The sequence below is a fragment of the Microcaecilia unicolor genome, chromosome 6 (assembly GCF_901765095.1).
Source record: "Microcaecilia unicolor chromosome 6, aMicUni1.1, whole genome shotgun sequence".
Lineage (NCBI taxonomy): Eukaryota > Metazoa > Chordata > Amphibia > Gymnophiona > Siphonopidae > Microcaecilia > Microcaecilia unicolor.
This window is the reverse complement of record NC_044036.1, coordinates 116,636,505-116,655,971: the sequence shown is the minus strand read 5'-3', so window position 1 is coordinate 116,655,971 and position 19,467 is coordinate 116,636,505. Positions and strand designations below refer to the sequence as shown.

General features: G+C 49.2%; 1 protein-coding gene across 5 annotated transcripts in view; it reads left to right on the top strand.

Moving 5' to 3' along the window:
* Positions 1-19,467, top strand: part of SUCO (SUN domain containing ossification factor) — a 256,708-nt gene that overhangs the window by 137,914 nt on the left and 99,327 nt on the right. For 4 of the 5 annotated variants that reach the window (XM_030208502.1, XM_030208500.1, XM_030208501.1 and 1 more), the window contains 2 exons: positions 732-823; positions 16,662-16,727. In XM_030208502.1, coding sequence (XP_030064362.1) covers positions 732-823; positions 16,662-16,727 — 158 coding nt within the window. Of the gene's footprint in view, positions 1-731; positions 851-16,661; positions 16,728-19,467 lie in introns of all 5 variants that reach the window. The other variant, XM_030208497.1, reaches the window with a different exon arrangement.

Sequence of the window (19,467 nt, the reverse complement as noted above, 5' to 3'; positions counted from 1 at the left end):
GACTTCAGAACGTTGTCCTCATTAGAACGTTCACGGTGCGTTTTATTATATTAGATGAGGTTTTTCCCTTTCGAACAGAAATTCTAATTTAAATTCCAATATTTGAACACTAGTTTTGGTGAAGTTTTATAACAGTTTGAGATCTACACCCAGTATGTTATTTTATTATACCTGAATGCTTAAATGAAATATCCACCAATTGGGGACAGAAGAACATAACATGATTTGGTTTATACTTACTTTTAACAGTCTCCTTGAAGTGTTTTTCAGACTCGTATAGTTTACAGCCCACTGTCTGTGCCTGGTTTGTGAAACTTTTCTTCCTCCTTCCTTTCTGTCTTCAGCTTCATGACCTAATAGTGCTCTAGCAACTCTTGCATCTCTGGTTCCAGAGTTCTGCATCCATCACACCTTTCCCTTGCCATGTTCCAACCCAGTGTATGCTGTATATCAGGACCTCCACCCTCTATTTCTATTTTCTTTGTATTTACAATGTACAATATGTTAAATTTTATCTTCCTTCTTTCATGCAAGGCAATGTATTTTGGCAGTAATTCAGTAAGATAAGCAGGATATGAAAAACACACATGCTGCTACAAAGGCTGGCTTCTTGCAGATACGTTAAAAAGCATATTGTATTAAATATTTTTTATTCTGGTTTTGTGAACACTAGCTATTAAATATCGCTTTCCAACAAATCTGATCATTTCCAATAAAATCATTGGTTACAGAGTCTTTGGCACGAGTATGGTGGAGGAGTATGAAGAAATTGCTGATTCTCAGTATCATTCAGAACGCCAGGAGCTTTATGATGAAGACTATGGTATGACAACTAAATCTTTTTATCTTGGTATGTATCTGTATTCAGAATGGTGGTAGTTCTGTGCAGTGCCATGCAGGAGACTTGAGTTCCATTCTTGAGCCTGGTTTTGCTCTTTGAATTAGCTGAGGATGCTTTAGGGCTATGTTCCTAGTCCTTGGTGTGGAGGAGGCTTAACTGTCAGCCAGTACAGTACTAGTATATATAGAGTAATTCTATAAGTCGCTGTGTGCCTAAATGTACAGAATACTGACATTTAGATGCCTAAATGTACACACCTATGAAAATGTCATTTGGGTGCCTAAGTGTTCTGCAAATAGACACTTAAATGGCATAGCCCATATTTGTAGAGGCAGTGGTGGGCCATAGGTGGGGCAGACATTTAGCTTGGCAACCGACTGTAAGTTCTATGAGGACAAATGGGGGAAAATCCACTGCTTATTTCTGGAATAAGCAGCATAAAATGTGTTGTACTTTTTAGGGATCTTGCCAGGTATTTGTGACCTGGATTGGCCACTGTTGGAAACAGGATTCTGGGCTTGATGGACCTTCTGTCTGTCCCAGTACGGCAACACTTATGTTCTTATGATTCTATTCCAGGTATGTACTTATGCCCAAGAAAACGGTGGATGTGTCCCATCCTAGATCTAAGGGCTCTGAACAAATTCCTGGTCAAAGAAAAATTCATGATGGTTTTCCTGGACACCCTTCTCCCCGTGATTCAGGAAATTGATTGGCTATGCTCTCTGGACTTGGATGCTTATATTTGCATCACGATACTTCCGGGTCACAGGAAGTACCTTAGATTTTTTGCTGAAGACATATCACTTCTAGTACCATGTGTTGTCTTCTGGCCTCGAATCTGCTCCCAGGGTTTTTACCAAGTGTTTTGCAGTAGTCAGTGTCGCTACGCAGACTGGGAGTCCAAGTGTTCATCTATCTGGACAATTGGCTGTTAAAGAGCATGCAGAGAACTGCTCGGGTGTTTAGAACTACTAGTGTTCATTTTAAACTACTCCGAGTCCCATCTCCATCCCGATCAGCAATTTGAGTACATAGGAACTCTGCTAGACACCCAGCAGTGAGTGTTCTTCTCCCTGTGCTGAGGGTGGACACTCTGGTCACCCTTGCCATTCGGGTCCGAGCCAGCCAGCTGGTCACAGCTCGACGAATGTTGAAGCTGTTAGGCCATATGGCCTCCACTATTTGTCACGCCCATGGCACATCTTTGCATGAGAACTGCACAGTGGACCCTAGCTTCCCAGTGGTGTCAGGCCTCGGGGAACTTACCGGATATTATCCGAATGAAACCAGAAATGTTTCAGTCTTCTGCTTTGTTGGACAAATTGATCCAATTTGACTGTGGGACTCTCATTCCAAATTCCTCAGCCCTGAAGGTGCTAACGACTGATGCATCCCACCTGAGGTGGGGAGCTCATGTGAATGGGCTTCACACCCATGGTGTTTGGTCAGCTCAGGAATTGGATCTTCATATCGACCTTCTGGAGCTACAGACAATCTTTCAGAGATCGACTGTTCAACTGAATTGTACTTGTTCACACAATCAGGTTGCAATGTACACCAACAAGCAGAGGGGTACCAGATCACGCCTACTGGGTCAGGAGGCTGTCCAGATGTGGCACTGGGCAGCCTAGCATGGGATGCTTCTCAAGGCCACTTACCTGGCAGGCAAATCCAACAGCCTGACCGTCAGACTGAGCAGGGTCATGCAACCGCACAAATGGTCACTCAGCATAGGCGTTGCCCGCGAGATCTTCCATGTGTGGGACCCTCCCTCTGTGAACCTTTTTGCCACTCCATTCAATCACAAACTCCCTCAATACTGTTCCAGGCTCACGACAACTAGTGTCTGATGTCTTCCTGTTTTATTAGGGGACTGGTCTTCTGTATGCGTATCCTCCCATCCGTCTTGTGGGGAGGACTAGCTAAACCTTAAGCAAGACTGAGGAACCATGATCCTGATCACTCCATATTGGCCCAGGCAGATCTGGTTTTCTCTTTTTTTTGGCGTTGTCCTCTGAAGAATTTGGAGATTGGAGTGTTTTAGGATCCTCATCACGCACACCGAGGTATATCTTCTACATCCCAAGCTTCAATCTCTGGTCCTCACAGCCTGGATGTTGAGAGCTTAGAATTGCTTCATTGTATTTTCTTGAGAGTCTTTCTGGCTTCCAGGAAAGATTCCATTAAGAGATGTTACTCTTTCAAATGGAGGAGGGTTTGCCATCTGGTGTGAGGGCAAGGCTGTAGATCCCCTTTTCTTGCCCTACGCATACCCTGCTTGAATACCTTCCACACTTGGTCTCAAGACCAACTCTGTAAGGGTTCACCTTAGCATGATTAATGCCTACTAGTACCGTGTGGAGGGTAATCCCATCTCTGGACAGCCTTTAGTTCGCTTCATGAGAGGTTTGCTTTTGGTAAAGCCCCCTATCAAACCTCCGCCTGTGTCGTGGGACCTCATGTTGTCCTCATCCTGCTGATGAAAGCTCCTTTTGAGCCACTTGATTACTGGAAGGTCATTTTCTTGATGCCTGTTCAACTCACAGGGTCAGTTAGCTTCATGGCCCTCTGTTTTATCACAACAGAGTAGTTCTCCACACTCACCCTAAGTTCCTGCCTAAAGTTGTGTCGAAGCGCCATCTAAACCAGTTAATTGGCCTTCCAGCATTTTTTCCCAGGCCTCATACCCATCCTGGCAAAAGCACACTGTGCACCTTGGATTACAAGCGAGCATTGGCCTTTTACTGGGAGTGGACCAGACTCTACAGACCGCCCAGCTTTTTGTTTCATTTGATCCAACAGGATGGGGGTTGCCATCAGCAAATGAACCATTTCCAATTGACTGCATTTCATTCACATGCCAAGGCTGGGCTTATAATGTTGGAGCCATGGTGGCATTGGTGGCCACTTGAGGTCAGCCTCAATTGCAGAAATATGCAAGGCTGCAGCATAGTCTTCAGGCCACACTTTCACATCTCATTACTGCCTTGAGCAGGATACCCGACTTGATAGTTGGTTTAGACAGACAGTGCTGCAGAATTTGTTTAGGATCTAGAATCCAACTCCATTCTCCCTAGGCCTATTTTGTCCTGTTCCAGGCTGCACTCTCACACAGTTGTGTATATAGTTTCAGGTTAATTGCCGTTGCAAGGTCCAGTTGACCAAGATGGTTGTTCTCCATGAGCCTGGTAGCAAAGGATGCACACGTGATAATATGGCTGCTTGTCCTCGGGGAAAGTGAAGATACTTACCTGTAGCAGGTGTTCTGTAAGGACAGCAGCCATTCATTCTCACATACCCTCCCTCCTCTCCTTGGAGATGATTCCATGCTATGATATTGTACTGCTGGTCCCGTGATCTCATGGCGGGCAGGAAGGCACTTGCACATGAGCGGTGGGTGCGTGCTCTTAAAGCTATGTTCGTTTTTTCAATGCTCTGCACTGGGCGTCATGGATGATGTCACCCACATGTGAGAATGAATTGCCTGCTGTCCTCTGAGTATACCTGCTACAGGTGAGTTACCTTCACTTCATTTACTCTAGGTCTATTGCATGTGGACATAGGGCACCTAAATGTATACTGGTATTGAATAAGGACACTCGTGTCCATATAGAATAGGCTCTCACTCCATATTACCAAAGGGCTTAAGTGGAGATGCCCTGTTATAGAATTGCTCTAGTGACCAAACTTGGGTTGTTCACACATCAGGTTCTATAGGGTGCAATAATCCATATCTGTCAGTCAAACTTTCTCTTCATTGGTTGGGTTAGATGCAAGGGGAAGATAGTTAAAAATAGATGAATGGGGGAAAAGAACCCAAGTGAATGAAGGCTAGGGGCAGGTAATGATTGAGCTGGCAACCCGTAGGAGGTGGAGGAAACTGCCTGGTCAAAAAAAATCTTCATTTTCTAAATCTTGATTGAGATGTTTGGAGAATCCCAACATGTTATGTTTATGTTCATTTAAAATTAAATATACTGCTTAGCTTAGGTAGACCAAAGCAGTTTACAATTCAGTATAAAAGCATAAAAAGACAATATACAAAATTAAAACAAGCTAAACCTATATAATAATTCTCACCACCAACGTTCTAAAGTAGCTGCCTTTCTCCGAGGACAAGCAGGCTGCTTGTTCTCACTGATGGGTGACGTCCACGGCAGCCCCTCCAATCGGAAACTTCACTAGCAAAGGCCTTTGCTAGTCCTCGCGCGCTCATGTGCACCGCGCATGCGCGGCCGTCTTCCCGCCCGAACCGGCTCGTGTTCGTCAGTCTTCTTTTGTCCGCGCGATCATGGTCGTGTTTTCGCCGTGTCGGGCCCCGCAAAGTCGACCTCGCGCGTTCGTCGTGTGTTTTCGAAAAAAAAATATATATATATACTCCATTCTGTGTAGGAAAAGACTCTTGGTCTTTTCTCCCCCCGCTAATTTCAGCTTTTCGCCCCGGTAAGTTTTCTTTTGTCGTCGGGGTAGGCCGCTTTTAGGCCTCGGGTCGAAGTTTTCTTCCCCTTGTTTTTTCGGTGCCTTTTCCGCCATTTCAACTTTTGATCTCGCTGGCGTGATTTTTCCGCCCATGACATCGAAGTCTACCAGCGGCTTCAAGAAGTGCACCCAGTGCGCCCGGGTCATCTCGCTCACTGACAGGCACGCGTCGTGTCTTCAGTGCTTGGGGGCTGGGCACCGCCCGCAGGCCTGTAGTCTGTGTTCCCTTTTGCAAAAGCGGACTCAGGTAGCGAGATTGGCCCAGTGGAACGTTTTGTTCTCGGGCTCTTCGTCGGCATCGGCACCGGGGGTATCGAGTGCATCGACGTCTTCAGCGTCCAGAGCTTCATCCTCGGCCGCCAGTGCATCGAGGCATCGGCCCTCTGCATCGGCGCCGAGACATCGGATAGCTGCATCGACGTCGGTGGTACCGGGACCTCGTCTGCTGATGTCGTCGGACGGTGGTGCTTCGTCTGGAGTGCAGGTGAGGGCTGTCCATTCCCCCTGCTGGTGGGGGTGAGCCTTCGGGTGGGTCTCCCCCTACCCTGAGGGCTCCTGCGGTACCAGCCCCCCCCCGAGACCGACCTCCTTCGGCCCCGAGGAAGCGACGGCTGGATTCTACGTCCTCCTCATCGGTGCCGGGAAGCTCCGGTGACATGCTTCGTTCCAAGAAATCGAAGAAGCATCGTCATCGGTCTCCTTCCCGGGTCGGCACCGAGAGCTCTGGGTCGCCGAGGGAGTCGGCACCCAGCAGGCATCGGCACCGAGAGGACCGCTCACCCTCTGTTCAGGAGGTGTCGATGCGCTCCACTCTGGACAGCCCGGAACAGCCTCCACGCCCGGAACAGGTTCTGACGTCGACGCCTGCATCGACCTCCATGCCTTTCTCTGCAGCCGCTCTGAACGAGAGCCTCCGGGCCGTTCTCCCAGAGATTCTGGGAGAGCTGTTGCGCCCTACCCCTCCGGTACCGGCGGTGCTTGCGCCACCGGTACCGTCGAGCGTGGCGCCGGCTGGCCCATCGCCTGAGGTGAGGTCTCCGGCGTCGGTGCCGCGTGCGGTACCGGCTGCCGTCGCCTCCCAGGAAGGCTCCCCGACTACATCGGCGGAGGGAGCTTCGCCGATGCGGGCGAGGGAGTCTACCTCTCGACGCCCCCATCGTGGACGTGGCTCCACAGAGTCGAGTCGGGCACGGTTGCAGACACAGGTCCGTGAACTTGTGTCTGACACCGAGGGTGAGGCCTCGTGAGAAGAGGAAGAAGACCCCAGATATTTCTCTGACGAGGAGTCTGAGGGTCTTCCTTCCGATCCCACTCCCTCTCCTGAGAGACAGCTTTCTGCTCCCGAGAGTCTGTCTTTTGCTTCCTTTGTCCGGGAGATGTCTACGGCCATCCCCTTCCCAGTGGTTGTGGAGGACGAGCCCAGGGCTGAAATGTTTGAGCTTCTGGACTATCCTTCTCCACCTAAGGAAGCGTCCACTGTACCCATGCACCATGTCCTAAAAAAGACATTGCTGGCGAACTGGACCAAGCCTTTAACTAATCCCCACATCCCCAAGAAGATCGAGTCCCAGTACCAGATCCATGGGGACCCAGATCTGATGCGCACTCAGTTGCCTCATGATTCTGGAGTTGTGGATCTGGCCCTAAAGAAGGCTAAGAGTTCTAGGGAGCATGCTTCGGCGCCCCTGGGCAAGGACTCTAGAACCTTAGACTCCTTTGGGAGGAAGGCCTACCATTCCTCTATGCTCGTGGCCAAAATTCAGTCCTACCAGCTCTACACGAGCATACACATGCGGAACAATGTGCGGCAGTTGGCGGGCTTGGTTGATGCGCTCCCCCCTGAGCAAGCCAAGCCATTTCAGGAGGTGGTCAGGCAGCTGAAGGCGTGCAGAAAATTCCTGGCCAGAGGGGTGTATGACACCTTTGATGTTGCGTCCAGGGCCGCTGCTCAAGGTGTGGTGATGCGCAGGCTCTCATGGCTGCGTGCCTCCGACCTGGAGAACAGAATCCAGCAGCGGATTGCGGACTCGCCTTGCCGTGCGGATAACATTTTTGGAGAGAAAGTCGAACAGGTGGTAGAGCAGCTCCACCAGCGGGACACCGCATTCGACAAGTTCTCCCGCCGGCAGCCTTCAGCCTCTACCTCTACAGGTAGAAGATTTTTTGGGGGAAGGAAGACTGTTCCCTACTCTTCTGGCAAGCGTAGGTACAATCCTCCTTCTCGACAGCCTGCGGCCCAGGCTAAGCCCCAGCGCGCTCGCTCTCGTCAGCAGCGTGCGCCTCAGCAAGGCCCCTCGGCTCCCCAGCAAAAGCAAGGGACGAGCTTTTGACTGGCTCCAGCAGAGCATAGCCGGCATCCAAGTGTCAGTGTCGGGCGACCTGCCAGTCGGAGGGAGGTTGAAAGCTTTTCACCAAAGGTGGCCTCTCATAACCTCCGATCAGTGGGTTCTCCAAATAGTCCGGCAAGGATACACCCTCCATTTGGCCTCAAAACCTCCTAATTGTCCACCGGGAGCTCAGTCTTACAGCTTCCAGCACAAGCAGGTACTTGCAGAGGAACTCTCCGCCCTTCTCAGCGCCAATGCGGTCGAGCCCGTGCCATCCGGGCAAGAAGGGCTGGGATTCTATTCCAGGTACTTCCTTGTGGAAAAGAAAACAGGGGGGATGCGTCCCATCCTAGACCTAAGGGCCCTGAACAAATATCTGGTCAAGGAAAAGTTCAGGATGCTTTCCCTGGGCACCCTTCTTCCCATGATTCAGGAAAACGATTGGCTATGCTCTCTGGACTTGAAGGATGCCTATACACACATCCCGATACTGCCAGCTCACAGACAGTATCTGCGATTTCAGCTGGGCACACGTCACTTTCAGTACTGTGTGCTACCCTTTGGGCTCGCTTCTGCGCCCAGGGTGTTCACAAAGTGCTTGGCTATAGTAGCAGCAGCACTTCGCAGGCTGGGGGTGCACGTGTTCCCATATCTCGACGATTGGCTGGTGAAGAACACATCCGAGGCAGGAGCCCTGCAGTCCATGCAGATGACTATTCGCCTCCTGGAGCTACTGGGGTTTGTGATAAATTACCCAAAGTCCCATCTTCTCCCAGTGCAGAGACTCGAATTCATAGGAGCTCTGCTGGAGTCTCGGACGGCTCGTGCCTATCTCCCAGAGACGAGAGCCAACAACTTGTCCCTCGTCTCGCGGGTACGAGCGTCCCAGCAGATCACAGCTCGGCAGATGTTGAGATTGCTAGGCCACATGGCCTCCACAGTTCATGTGACTCCCATGGCCCGCCTTCACATGAGATCTGCTCAATGGACTCTAGCTTCCCAGTGGTTTCAGGCTGCTGGGGATCTAGAAGATGTAATCCACCTGTCCACGAGTTTTCTCGAATCCCTGTATTGGTGGACGATTTGGTCCAATCTGACTCTGGGACGTCCCTTCCAAATTCCTCAGCCACGAAAAGTGCTGACCACGGATGCGTCTCCTGGGGTGGGGAGCCCATGTCGATGGGCTTCACACCCAAGGAAGCTGGTCCCTCCAGGAACGCGATCTGCAGATCAATCTTCTGGAGTTACGAGCGATCTGGAACGCTCTGAAGGCTTTCAGAGATCGGCTGTCCCACCAAATTATCCAAATTCAGACAGACAACCAGGTTGCCATGTACTACGTCAACAAGCAGGGGGGCACCGGATCTCGCCCCCTTTGTCAGGAAGCCGTCAGCATGTGGCTCTGGGCTCGCCGTCACGGCATGGTGCTCCAAGCCACATATCTGGCAGGCGTAAACAACAGCCTGGCCGACAGATTGAGCAGGATTATGCAACCTCACGAGTGGTCGCTCAATTCCCGTGTAGTGCGCCAGATCTTCCAGGTGTGGGGCACCCCCTTGGTAGATCTCTTCGCATCTCGAGCGAACCACAAAGTCCCTCAGTTCTGTTCCAGGCTTCAGGCCCACGGCAGACTGGCATCGGATGCCTTCCTCCTGGACTGGGGGGAGGGTCTGCTGTATGCTTATCCTCCCATACCTCTGGTGGGGAAGACTTTGTTGAAACTCAAGCAAGACCGAGGCACCATGATTCTGATTGCTCCTTTTTGGCCGCGTCAGATCTGGTTCCCTCTTCTTCTGGAGTTGTCCTCCGAAGAACCGTGGAGATTGGAGTGTTTTCCGACCCTCATCACGCAGGACGAAGGGGCGCTTCTGCATCCCAACCTCCGGTCCCTGGCTCTCACGTCCTGGATGTTGAGAGCGTAGACTTTGCCTCTTTGGGTCTGTCAGAGGGTGTCTCCCGTATCTTGCTTGCTTCCAGGAAAGATTCCACTAAGAGGAGTTACTTCTTTCTGTGGAGGAGGTTTGCCGTCTGGTGTGACAGCAAGGCCCTAGATCCTCGCTCTTGTCCTACACAGACCCTGCTTGAATACCTTCTGCACTTGTCTGAGTCTGGTCTCAAGACCAACTCTGTAAGGGTTCACCTTAGTGCAATCAGTGCATACCATTACCGTGTGGAAGGTAAGCCGATCTCAGGACAGCCTTTAGTTGTTCGCTTCATGAGAGGTTTGCTTTTGTCAAAGCCCCCTGTCAAGCCTCCTACAGTGTCATGGGATCTCAATGTCGTTCTCACCCAGCTGATGAAACCTCCTTTTGAGCCACTGAATTCCTGCCATCTGAAGTACTTGATCTGGAAGGTCATTTTCTTGGTGGCAGTTACTTCAGCTCATAGAGTCAGTGAGCTTCAGGCCCTGGTAGCCCAGGCCCCTTACACCAAATTTCATCATAACAGAGTAGTCCTCCGCACTCACCCTAAGTTCTTGCCAAAGGTCGTGTCGGAGTTCCATCTGAACCAGTCAATTGTCTTGCCAACATTCTTTCCCCGTCCTCATTCCTGCCCTGCTGAACGTCAGCTGCACACATTGGACTGCAAGAGAGCATTGGCCTTCTATCTGGAGCGGACACAGCCCCACAGACAGTCCGCCCAATTGTTTGTTTCTTTTGATCCCAATAGGAGGGGAGTGGCTGTAGGGAAACGCACCATATCCAATTGGCTAGCAGATTGCATTTCCTTCACTTACGCCCAGGCGGGGCTGGCTCTTGAGGGTCATGTCATGGCTCATAATGTTAGAGCCATGGCAGCGTCGGTAGCCCACTTGAAGTCAGCCTCTATTGAAGAAATTTGCAAAGCTGCGACGTGGTCATCTGTCCACACATTCACATCTCATTACTGCCTGCAGCAGGATACCCGACGCGATAGTCGGTTCGGGCAGTCAGTTCTTCAGAACCTGTTTGGGCTTTAGGATCCAACTCCACCCCCGGAGGGCCCTGTTTGTTCTGTTCCAGGCTGCACTCTCAGTTAGTTGGTAAATTTTTTAGGTCAATCTCAGTTATGTCCTCGCCGTTGCGAGGCCCAATTGACCATGTTTGTTGTTTTGAGTGAGCCTGGGGGCTAGGGATACCCCATCAGTGAGAACAAGCAGCCTGCTTGTCCTCGGAGAAAGCGAATGCTACATACCTGTAGAAGGTATTCTCCGAGGACAGCAGGCTGATTGTTCTCACAAACCCGCCCGCCTCCCCGTTGGAGTTGTGTCTTCCCTTGAAGTGTATTGTCTTGCTACATACTGGACTGGCCGGCTCGAGCCGGTTTCGGGCGGGAAGACGGCCGCGCATGCGCGGTGCGTGCGGGCGCGCGAGGACTAGCAAAGGACTTTGCTAGAGAAGTTTCCGATTGGAGGGGCTGCCGTGGACGTCACCCATCAGTGAGAACAATCAGCCTGCTGTCCTCGGAGAATACCTTCTACAGGTATGTAGCATTCGCTTTAGTGTTTAACAGGTTTCTATGTTTATAACATCAATAATACAGCAATGCTGTACAAAGATATGCATCACTATACTTAGTTAAATATCTAGAAAGAAGAACCATCTACTTCCACCAGAAATATGCATTCATAACCATCACAGACGTGTGATTTAACACATTTTAGTAAACAGGACCTTCATTAACCAATGTTTGGAAAATCCACCAAATAAGAATAGAAGATTTTGCACTTAATTTTAGCTATTGCCATGTAGTAAAAAGGAAACCATCTGACTCTTTGCACTAATTATTGGTGGCATTCACAACATTTTTGGGAGTGCTTCCATGCAGTTAAACATAGAGAAAATGGCAGGTAATGTTTTGTATTGTCCATATAGTGTATCCATTCTGCCCATCCACATGAACTAAGTTCTACAATCTCTCTCCCTTAGATCTTTTTTTCTTGAATTCAAATACAGTCCTCGTCTCCACCACCTCTGCTGAGAGGCTGTCCCATGCATCCACCACTCTTTCTGTAAAGAAATATTTCTATAGATTACTACTGAATCTGTCCCCTTTCACCTTCATCCTGTGCTCCCTGATTGCATGTAAATGGCATTACTGATATGCAGTATACCACTTAACATTGCAGATAACATAACTGCTTGGTACACTCCCTGCCCAAACATGGAATTTTTTCATGTTAACGTATGCTGACTTAGAGCATGCTAAAATTCATGTTAAATGACTAATGCAGCTTAGTAAATGGATCTCTAAATTTTGCTTCAGGCTTCTGACAGACAGACAGATAACAAAGTGAACAGAATTAAAGCTACACATTGGTAGAGTAACCATATTTCTGAAGTGTATGTACTGTGTACTCTGCAAACATGTTTTTTTCCATTTTTATCTTTATTACATTTTCTGCAGTCCAGAAAGAACATATAAAGGAAAAAAAGAGAGACAATCAGGCTTATTTTCGAAAGTGATCGCCGGCGATCTTCCGACATAAATCGGGAGATGGCCGGGGATCTCGCAAAAGCGGTGAAATTGGTATAATCGAAAGCGGCGTTTTTGACACCATCGCCACTTTCCCATCGCCGCGCCGGCGAAAGTTCAAGGGGGCGTTTCGTCGGCGAAGCGAAGGCGGGACATGGGCAAGCATGGGCGTGGCTACCAGATGACCGGCTTTTGCAGATAATGGAAAAAAGAAAAGCGGCGTTCATCAGTATTTCGCCGGGTTTACTTGGTCCTTTAATTTTCACAACCAAGCCTCAAAAAGGTGCCCCAATTGACCAGATGACCACTGGAGGGAATGGGGGATGACCTCCCCATACTCCCCCAGTGGTCACCAACCCCCTCCCACACTAAAAAATTTAAAATAAAACACTTTTTGCCAGCCTCTATGCCAGCCTCAAATGTCATACCCAGCTCCCTGACAGCAGTATGCAAGTCCCTGGAGCAGTTTTTAATGGGTGCAGTGCACCTCAGGCAGGCAGACCCAGGTCCATCCCCCACCTACCTGTTACACATGTGGTGCTACGTGTTGAGCCCTCCAAACCCCCCCAACACCCACTGTACCCACATGTAGGTGCCCCCCTTCACCCATAAGGACTATGGTAATGGTGCAGAGTTGTGAGGAGTGGGTTTGGGGGGGCTCAGCACCCAAGGGAAGGGAGCTATGCACCTGGGAGCTATTTGTGTATTTTTTTGAACATTTTTAGAAGTGCCCCCTAGGGTACCCGGTTGGTGTCCTGGCATGTCAGGGGGACCAGTGCACTACAAATGCTGGCTCCTCCCATGACCAAATGCCTTGGATTTTGCCGGGTTTGAGATGGCTGGCAGTTTTTTCAATTATCGCTGAAAAACAAAACCGGCGATCTCAAACCCCGCGAACTCTGACATTTCACCGGGCTAAACCGTATTATTGAAAAAAAAGATGGCCGGCCATCTTTTTCGAAAATACGGTTCCGGCCAGCTGTTGCGCCGCCGCCAAAATAGATCGCCGGCGACCTATTTCATCGGCGACGTTCGATTATGCCTCTCAATGTTAGCTACTACAACAAGGCTTCTTAGCCCACATTAAAGAGGAGAGATTCAATTCGGAAATAATGAAGATATTAAAAAAAGAAACCAGCAAACCCTTGATTAAATATTTGTTATGGTGAAACAAGCTTCCATTTATATTGAGCTCCTTGAAATTTAAGCATACATTTACATGGAAAACATAAAAGGAGTTGACCACTGCTAGCCAACACCTGAGATTTCAGAACAAGAAGAGTCCTCATTCTTATCGTCCCACCAGACTAGCCAAGATGAAAGGGTTTGCCGCCTCCTGCTAGGAGATGGAGAACTACTGACTAATGATGTCGCACTATGTGTATCCTGTGCATTCCCAGTCTAGTCAGTTGTTCTCAGTCTCTAGAACAGCCATTCCCAACACAGTCCTCTGGGCACACCTAGTCCCATTGGATTTTCAGGATATCCACAATGCAGCTGTCAGAGGCTGACAGTTGAGGCAGTGCATGTAAATCTCTTTCATGCATATTCATTGTGGATATCCTGAAAACCCAGTGGGACTAAGTGTGCACCGAGGACTGGGTTGGGAATGGCTGCTCTGGAAGATGGTAGGTGAGCATCCTGTGTAGTCTGAGCTAGTCGGGTAGGATGAGTCGGGTGAGCTTTGGAAAGTCTTAAATTGGCTATTCCCAGATACTTTTTTTTCTTTACCAATTTAATCTAAGTTCACTTAAAAAAAACAAAAACAAAGTGCCTCTGCAGAGTTCTCAGAGCAGCTTGAATTTGGGGTATCGCACCCAGTGTACCCACTGCACCCCCTCCCCCCCACACACTTTTGTTTACCCCTTTCCGGGGTTCTTTGCGCTACCTGTGCCTCTTTCCCTCTCTCCTACTCAAGGGTGAGGGCCCTTGAGATCCCTGGGAATTGCAATTAGGGTGGGGGGGGGGGGGGGGAAGAGAAGCAAAAGAACAACACATTGTGTTAGGCAGCCAAACAGATGCTATATATTTTTCCTTTGCAAGCACTGGAATAAGAGTTGGCAATGAGGGGGAAAGCGGGAAGGAATGTTCGTCCTCAGTCAAGTTTCACACACCAGTCCAGTGACACTTGACGTGGACACCGAAACTGGGGCTGTTCACAGTACGGCGCCCACCAGATAGGGGAAGAGGGAAGTGTCTTGTGTGCAGTCTCGGGCAGTTTTAAGGATTCTTCTGTGTTAATGACAACTGGCGGAGGGGAACCATAGAAGAAGCAAAAGACCCAAGGAACTCGTGCTAAGTCTTGTTTCTATGGCCGCCAGCAACCTGATTTTGGCGGGGAGATTAGCCATAGCACAGCCGGTCAAGGAGAACATGGAGATTCAAGTGCTCTGGAAGGCACTACTACTACATTTGAGACTCAGGTAGACTTAATAAAAGTAGATGAAAAAATAGGGAAAACTGCAGCAAGAAACCGCTGCACAAGTTTGATGTGAGCTGAAGGAAATAGAAAAAGGTCCTCACAGCTCTTCAGAAAACTAGACTGACCTGGTCCTGTGGAAAGACACGCTTATTCATGGATGGCCACTTCCAAAGGCTTCTAGAAAAAGAATGTCTTGGGTATCATCTCTGTGCTGGGTCTCTGTTGGTGACTTCATCCATTAATGAGAACATTTATCCTGCTGTCCTTGGAGAACACCTGCTACAGATGAGTCACATTACATTTTTCCAAAAGTGGTATCTGTGTTCCACCTGAATCATTTGAGTGCACTCAGCCTTTAGGGAAAGGGCAATGGGACTTCATATACTGCCTTTCTGAGGTTTTTGCAACTACATTCAAAGCGGCTTACATATATTCAGGTACTTATTTTGTACCAGGGGCAATGGAGGGTTAAGTGACTTGCCCAGAGTCACAAGGAGCTGCAGTGGGAATTGAACTCAGTTCCCCAGGATCAAAGTCCACTGCACTAACCACTAGGCCACTCCTTTCCTTTAGAGAAGGAAGCAGTTAAGACAATGGTGAACGTCAACATTTCTACATACTTAGAGCTTTGCATTGTTTAAAGAAGGTCAGGTAGGTTGGGTGCTCTTCAGAGGAGTCTGGAAGAGGGGCAGCAGCTTCTAAGGCAACATTGAGTCATTGGATCATAGAAAGTATAGCCATAGCATATATTTACAAGGAGAGCTTGGTTCCCCTGGTCCTGAAGGCTCATTCGACTAGGGGTCATATTTTGTCTTGGGTGGAGCATTCCTTGGTTCCCCCACAGGATATTTGTAAGGCGGCCCCCTTGTTCCACATTGCATTCATTTGTTCATCATTACAGGAAGCAATATTTGGTAGCAGAATTCTGGAGACAAGACTGTCTCAATCCCACCCTCTGTAATTACTGCTTTGGTACTTCCCATTCATCTGGATTGGTCTGGTGGGACAATAAGTAAAGAGAAATTAGGTCTAATTTTCTTTGAATCCCTCCAGACTGGGCCAGAACCTTCCCATTCTGTGTGAACATTATTTAAAAAAAACCAAAGGAAGAAATGTAGGAATAGAAGGGTTTCTAGGGTTTCCGTGTTCTCATGGTTTCTGTGCTTGTTGGATAAGCTGGCGTGAGCAATAAATACATTTTACCTTTTCATTTGGTTGATCATTGCTTGTTTGTGGCTCCTGAATTAAGAGGGGATGTTTTTAGTAACCACTTGCTTTGTTATGGAAATACTGACTGGATTGGAATTGTGCAGGATACTTGTAGCCTGATGTCAGTAGTAGTTCAGTCTACATCTGCTGGCAGGATGCAGCAAACCCTTTCATCTGGACTGGTCTAGAAGGACTCGGAGAAAGAAAATGAGCAGATAAGACCAAATTCCTCCTGTTCTGATTATTCTTCAATACATAAGGGAAAAATAGATTTCAACAAAAAATTCCTATCATTTTCCAAGGTGAAAGTTACTATTAAAGTAGTAGTGATATTATCCGACTCCAAAGATGATTCCAAGAACTGTGAGATGCCCAAACTGTCTAGAGGTAACGGGGACAATTACTGGCCCTCATTAATCCTTGATATATTCATTTAGGAACAAAACATTCATTAATTCTGCAGACATGTCTTAGGCTACTTTAATGAGATTAACCAATGACTAGATGACTTGGGCAGTGCATAACTGCTGCGAGTTCATCATGAATCTTTGGGTCTGAAATGGTTTGATACAGAGATTGCATTGTATCACTTTGGCTGCAATAGTTAATTTCAGTCCAGGTGCTGTAGTAGTTGTCTCTTGATTTATAAAAATACACAAGTTTTAGTGGGTGCCAGTTGCATGGCCTTCAGATGAATTCCTCCCAAACATGGACAGTATATACAATTCTACAGCTACACATCCCTTTTATATTTTGTACTTTATAGCCTGCCAGATTTCACCCTGGCCTTTTCTTTGGTGTTCTCTCTCCTGGTCCTTGCTAACTTTTTTTTTTTTTTTTAAACTACAGAGACTTATACAAGTTTACTATTGGAAAGACAAGACATTTTGCAGCTCTTATAGGAATATTTTTTTCTTTTAAACAGATTATCCTTTGGATTACAACACAAGGGAAGACAAATCTTCTAAAAATCTCCTAGGTTCTGCTACAAGTGAGTATAAAAGTGAGAAAAACTGCAGATTTTTTTTTAAAGTTTCTGGCAATCTGGAGCAGCAGCAGCAACAGTGGTCTCCATTTGTAAAATAGTTTCTCATTTCAGTGTCTAGGAAAACCCGCATAGAAAATGTCTTAGTTTGCCATATGAGAAATCGTAGATTAGTAGTGTGCATTTTTAATTAGATTCTCTGAGAGACATTTTACTAATTTTCACATCTTTGTTGTGGTATAAATATTTGCATTAAATCCTAGAGTATTTCAGTAAATTCCAGGTAAGAAATAGTAATTGAAAGATGATTGATTTAACATTTTTTTTTTTTTAAATATTCCTTAAATATAGAAGTGTTTCTCCGAGGACAAGCAGGCTGCTTGTTCTCACTGATGGGTGACGGCCATGGCACCCCCTCCAATCGGAATCTTCACTAGCAAAAACGTTTGCTAGCCCTCGCGCGCCGATGCGCACCGCGCATGCGCGGTTGTCTTCCCGCCCGAACCGGCTCGTGTTCGTCTTCTTTTGTCCGCGCTCGGGACGGTCGTGTTTTGCCGCCGTTTCGTGCCCCTCTGAGGACCCTCGCGCGTCTTTCGTGTTTTCATTTAAAAAAGAAAAACCCACCTTTTTTTCCCGTATTTCTAGTTTTTTCCCAGAGTAAGTTTTCTTTCGCTTTTGGGAGCGGCCTCGTTGGCCGCCCGCACGGGTTTTTTCCCCTTTTTGTTTCGGTGCCTCTTGTCGTCATCGTGAATTTTGATTTCGCCGGCGTGATTTTTCCGCCCATGACATCGAAGCCTTCCAGCGGCTTCAAGAAGTGCGCCCGGATAATCTCGCTCACTGATAGGCACGCCTCGTGTCTTCAGTGTCTGGGGGCTGGGCACCGCCCGCAGGCCTGTAGTCTTTGTGCTCTTTTGCAAAAGAGGACTCGGGTAGCGAGATTAGCCCAGTGGAACGTTCTGTTCTCCGGCGCTTCGACGGCATCGGCATCTAGAGATTCGTCGGGTGCATCGACGTCGGCAGCCCCGAAGTCTTCGGGGACCGCATCGACGTCGACTGCATTGAGACGTCTCCCTCCTGCATCGTCGGTACCGAGGCTTCGAAAGAGTGTGTCGGTGGTACTGGGACCCCCTCTGGTGCTGATGTCGTCAGACGGTGGTGCTCCGTCTGGAGTGCAGGTGAGGGCTGTCCATTCCCCTGCTGGTGGCGGTGAGCCTTCGGATAGGTCTCCTCCTGCCCTGAGGGCTCCTGCGGTACAGCCCCCCCCGGGATCGACCTTCTTCGGCCCCGGCCTCAAGGAAGCGACGTCTGGATTCAACGTCCTCCTCATCGGTACCGGGGAGCTCCGGTGACATGCTTCGCTCGAAGAAGTCGAAGAAGCATCGTCACCGGTCACCTTCCCGACTTGGTACCGGGAGCTCTGGGTCGCCGAGGGAGTCGGCACCCAACTGGCATCGGCACCGGGAGGACCGCTCACCCTCCATCCAGGAGGTGTCGATGCGCTCTACCCCGGACAGCCCGGTACCGCCTACATGCCCGGAACAGATTCTGACCTCGATGCCTGCACCGGCTTCTCAGTCTTTTTCTACAGCCGCTCTGCACGAGAGTCTCCGGGCCGTTCTTCCTGGCATTCTGGAAGAGCTGTTGCGTCCTTCTCCTCCGGTACCGGGGGTGCTTGCACCTCCGGTGCCGTCGAGTGAGGCGACAGCTGGCCCTTTGCCCGGGGTGAGGTCCCTGGTACCGGTGCCGCTTGCGGTACCGGTTTCGGCTGCCTCCCAGGTGGACTCCCCGACGACGTCGGGGGAGGGAGCTTCGCCGCTGCCGGCCAGGGAGTCCACCTCTCAACGCTCCCACCGTGGCAGTGGTTCCATGGAGTCGAGACGGACACGGCTTCAGACACAGGTCCGTGAACTTGTCTGATACCGATGATGAGGCCTCGTGGGAGGCAGAGGAGGACATCAGATATTTCTCTGACGAGGAGTCTGATGGCCTTCCTTCTGACCCCACTCCCTCCCCTGAAAGGCAGCTTTCTCCTCCCGAGAGTCTGTCTTTCTCGGCCTTTGTCCGGGAGATGTCTACGGCCATCCCCTTCCCCGTGGTTGTGGAGGATGAGCCACGGGCTGAAATGTTTGAGCTCTTGAACTATTCTTCTTCACCTAAGGAAGCGTCCACAGTACCCATGCATCATGTCCTGAAAAAGACATTGCTGGCGAACTGGACCAAGCCACTAACTAATCCCCACATTCCCAAAAAGATAGAATCCCAATATCGGATCCATGGGGACCCAGAGCAGATGCGCACTCAGTTGCCTCATGACTCTGGTGTGGTGGATCTGGCCCTGAAGAAGGCTAAGAGTTCTAGGGAGCCTGCTTCGGCGCCCCTGAGCAAAGACTCTAGAACCTTAGACTCCTTTGGGAGGAAGGCCTACCATTCTTCCATGCTCGTGGCCAAGATTCAATCTTACCAGCTCTACACGAGCATCCATATGCGGAATAATGTGCGGAAGCTGGCGGACTTGGTGGACCAGCTCCCTTCTGAGCAAGCCAAACCGTTTCAGGAGGTGGTCAGGCAGCTGAAGGCATGTAGGAAATTCCTGGCCAGAGGGTATTTGATACCTTTGATGTTGCGTCCAGGGCCGCTGCTCAAGGTGTGGTGATGCGCAGACTCTCATGACTGCGTGCCTCCGACCTGGAGAATAGGATCCAGCAGCGGATTGCGGACTCCCCTTGCCGGGCGGATAACATTTTTG